The sequence below is a fragment of the Fukomys damarensis genome, unplaced genomic scaffold (genome assembly GCF_012274545.1).
Source record: "Fukomys damarensis isolate Sample0158 unplaced genomic scaffold, DMR_v1.0_HiC HiC_scaffold_14, whole genome shotgun sequence".
NCBI lineage: Eukaryota > Metazoa > Chordata > Mammalia > Rodentia > Bathyergidae > Fukomys > Fukomys damarensis.
Genome location: NW_022900926.1, coordinates 51087684 through 51091734, shown reverse-complemented (window position 1 = coordinate 51091734; position 4051 = coordinate 51087684). Strand labels below are relative to the sequence as shown.

Sequence of the window (4051 nt, the reverse complement as noted above, 5' to 3'; positions counted from 1 at the left end):
CTCTCTCTCTCTCTCTCTCTCTCTCTCTCTCTCTCTCTCTCTATCCATATAAAGGCTGGGGATTTAGCTGAGTTGGTGCCATGCCTGCTTGGCAAGTGCAAGGACCTGAGTTTGATCTCTAGTACCAAAAACAAAAACAAAAACAAAAACAAAAACAAAAAAAACCCCAAAACAAAAAAACCACCAAATATATAAAAAGAATTATAGACTGGTATATAAAAATAATTTTGCAGCCAAATGAGATTTATCTAAAATATGCAAGCCTGGTTCAAAATTTGAAAATCATTGAAGTCCACCTCAACAGGTAAGAGGAAAAATCACATGATCATATCAGTAGATACAGAAGAAGCATTCGACAGAATCTAATACCTATTCATGCTAAAAATTCACAACCTATTTATGATTAAAAACTAAGTAACTTCCTTAACTTCATCAAGAATACATACAAAAACCCAACAGGTAAATTCTTAATGGTGCAAAACCCTCAGAGCTTTCCTTGTAAGACCAAGCATAGGCAAAAATACCTTCTCTCACCACTGGCTTTCAACATGGAAAGTCTTTGTTTTTTTAGTACCAGGGATTGAACTTGGGTCCTTGAATTTGCCAGGCAGGCGCAGGAACCACTGAGCTAAATCCCTGGCCCAGAAAGTCTTTGTTAATATAACAAAACAAGAAAAGAAGGAAAAGGAATATAAGTTGGGAAGGAGGAAATAAAACTACCTTTATTCCTAGGTGACGTGATCGTCTATATAGAAAATCTGAAAGAATCCACAAAAAACGCTGGCCTTTAGTAAGGAACTATAACAGGTTTGAAGGATACAAAGTTAATACATAAAGGTCAATCACTTCACTATGTACTAACAGTAAATAAGTACAATTTGAAATTGAAAACAGTATTTATGTAAGTACTCCCAAAATTAAATATTTAAGTATAATCTTTCAAAGTAAGTACAAGATCTATATGAGAAAAAGTTTTGCCTTATAAAACGAAGCATAAAGAGAGTATATTCCATGAATAACATTAAGAATTTAGTTGTGATGGGAAAGGACAGATATTTGAACACTTTGTTTACCTAAAAGTAATCTTTTCCTGCTTGGGGGAAACATGTTAGAAATTATAATAAATGATGACTATTTCTTGATAACAGGAATGATACCATCATCTCCACTGTATAGAAGTAGACTTGTGCTCCAGTTTGGTGTTATGTTTTCCTGTGTATTTCTGTGTATGTATGCATAAATGTACAAACACCATTTTAGAGTTCAGTTTTTTGCTTCACCTTAATGGGGATAATACCTTGTGTATTATTTCTTGCTTTATTTTTCACTTCATAGTAGTGAATTTATTATTGCAACATTCTTTCCACTATTCCTTGTGCTTTGTGAATCTCCAAAAGGGGATACAGCAGAGCCCTGAAATTCACATTCCTAGAGCACCTGCAGATTGTGGAAAACCATGATTTTCAAATATGGTTAGAAACAATGCCTATTTTTATAGTTTAAACCTTAAACATGCTGTGTCTCCCACAATTATGTAACTTAATTTAAAAAAATACTATATTAATAAAGGCTTAGAGGTGGAAGCGTCTTAGGGATTTTAGGTCTTTCAGAAGAACAAAACTGAGAGCTCGATAATGACATGCCATACAGCAACCTGTAATGATGCGGGAATGCTGGTGTATCTGTCAGAGATGGGTTACAAAGCAGCAGGCAGTCATCAGCAAGGAGAAATGAATAACACTTTTGTATTGGCTATTTAGAAACTTCTTGCCAAAATACAGTTGCAGAGAATATATGCAGTTTTCAGTGAACAATTATTAGTTAGGTTCTAAGGAAAAATCCGTAAATGATTGAGACCTTAAACTATAATTTCGCAGGGTTATCCTGTCCATGACTACACGACAGCATTTCTCAATGTGACTGTAAAACTTTTTTTCCTAGGATCGTCTTGTAGAAACACTGGTTTTGGAAATAGACCATTTTTGCATAGTACAGTATCTGGGAAACAAGGTGGCGATTGTGCTTCATGATCCAATTACTTTAAAAATTGCTTCACATGTGGCTTTCTTGTGTAGATCTCATAGTCAAGTGTATTGGTGAAGAAACAAAGTATGAAAGCATCAGACTTCTGTTTGATGGTTTACAGCAGCCAGTGCTCAACAAGCAGGTAAAATTAATTAAAGCTGGTAAATTAGTGTTGGCTAGATTTGTTGTAGTAGGTGTCTGTTATATTTGTGGTTGAGTAAATGATACTACTATACTACAGCAAGGCAATGTAATTAAAACATTCAGGTGTTAAAAAGTATTTTATTTGTGTTACTCTTTGTTATTTTTTTTATTTATGACTTTTTTTTGGTACCGGGGATTGAACTCGGGTCCTTGCTTTTGTGAGACAGGCAGTGGCACCACTGAGCTAAATCTCCGGCCTATGACATATTTTTAAATTTAAAAGTAACATTCATTGGGAGGTACAGAAAACTCATGAAATAAAGTAAAATCTTAAAATGTGGTCGCTGACATTTAAAGTGCATAGAATAACCATAATTAACATTTTTATGTGTATAGTCTACATATTATGTTGAAGTTTTTTGTTGTTGTTGCTGTTTTTTCCACCCTGTACTGGGGATTGAACCCAGGGATGCTCTGTCACTGAGCTATATCCTCACCCCTTCTTTATTGCTTTTGAAACCAAGTCTCTAAGTTACTCAGGAAACGTAAGATCAAACATGTGATCCTCCTGCCTTTGCCTTGCAAGTAGCTGAGATTACAGGAATATGCCATCAAAGCCCAGTAGCTAATTGAGATCTTAATACAGTTAAAATCTTGTGTTCTGCTCATTTAAGTTTTTTTTTTTTTAAACATATAAAATAAAAATGTCAGCTGGGTGTGGTGGCCCTCACCTGTAATGCCAGCACTCGGGAGGCTGAGGCAGGAGGATCACTGTGAGTTCGAGACCAGCCTGGGCTACATAATGAGCTCCAGGTCAGTCTCAACTACATAGTGAGACCCTGTCTCAACCCCCCCCATATGTAAATAAAAAATAAAAAATCATGATAATAAAATGTGTACATGCAAGCACAGGTGTGCCTTCTATTCATTTTAAGAACAGAACAAACATTATTGTTACTATTGAAGCTACTTATGTGCTTGTTTTACTTTAGCAGTTCTTGTCCTTGTTTTTCCATGTAAAGATAACCACTATAATGAATTTTGTTTGTCATTTTTATTTTGTAGTGCTTTAAATTGTATCATTATTGTTTTTTGATGCTCTAGCTTACGTATGTTTTATTGGACATTGTGATACAGGAACTGTTTCCAGAGCTCAATAAGGTAACTAAAAATCAGTAATTTTGTTAATTCTCTTAATGGTATACTGACATTTGTTTTAATCAGGGACACAAAAGTTAAGGAAAACCTTGTGACTGTCACCCTTTAAAAATTGAACAGACCCAACAAATGACTTTTTATATTTCATTTATTCAACATGTCCAAACATAGAGTGGATTTTAGGAATGGGACTTCATTCCTTCCTAATTACAAGCAGAGAGGGACCATTTGCAGTCTTCTTAGAGAAAGATATGAGTTTAACTTTTGCTATTAGAATGGGCCAAGTTCTTCAGAGTATCATCTGAAATTCTCTGCTAAGTTAGACACTTGAGCATTTTGTGATGCAGTTGAGGCTGAACCTAAGAGCACAAAATGAATTGGATTTAGAGCATGATAATATTTATTGTTCAATTTAATCTTGATGATTTGGGATTTTTAACAGACTCATTTTCTATTATTTTCTGGATAATCCCTTTGGTTGGATAAAAAAATCTTACTGTCTAAAGCTATGGTATCATAATGAAATGCCACTTTTGTAGAGTAAAGGAAAAATTCTTGACTAATTGCCAACTATAAGCTTTCAAGTTTAGTAATACTAAATTTAGTTGTTTTTTTTTTTTGTTTTTTTTTTGAAAGATGGCAGTTACAGAAATTTTACATTCAACTACATTGGAATCAGTACTAGGGAATCTCAAACTCAGGATTACCAGATTTTTTTTTTTTT

The 4051-nt window shown here is 34.2% G+C and overlaps 1 protein-coding gene across 9 annotated transcripts in view; it reads left to right on the top strand.

The window, feature by feature from the left end:
- The window catches only part of Snx14 (sorting nexin 14), a 68264-nt gene that overhangs the window by 57838 nt on the left and 6375 nt on the right, over positions 1 to 4051 (top strand). For all 9 annotated transcript variants that reach the window (XM_019210175.2, XM_010641308.2, XM_019210174.2 and 6 more), the window contains 2 exons: positions 2076 to 2167; positions 3274 to 3330. In XM_019210175.2, coding sequence (XP_019065720.1) covers positions 2076 to 2167; positions 3274 to 3330 — 149 coding nt within the window. The remainder of the gene's footprint in view (positions 1 to 2075; positions 2168 to 3273; positions 3331 to 4051) is intronic.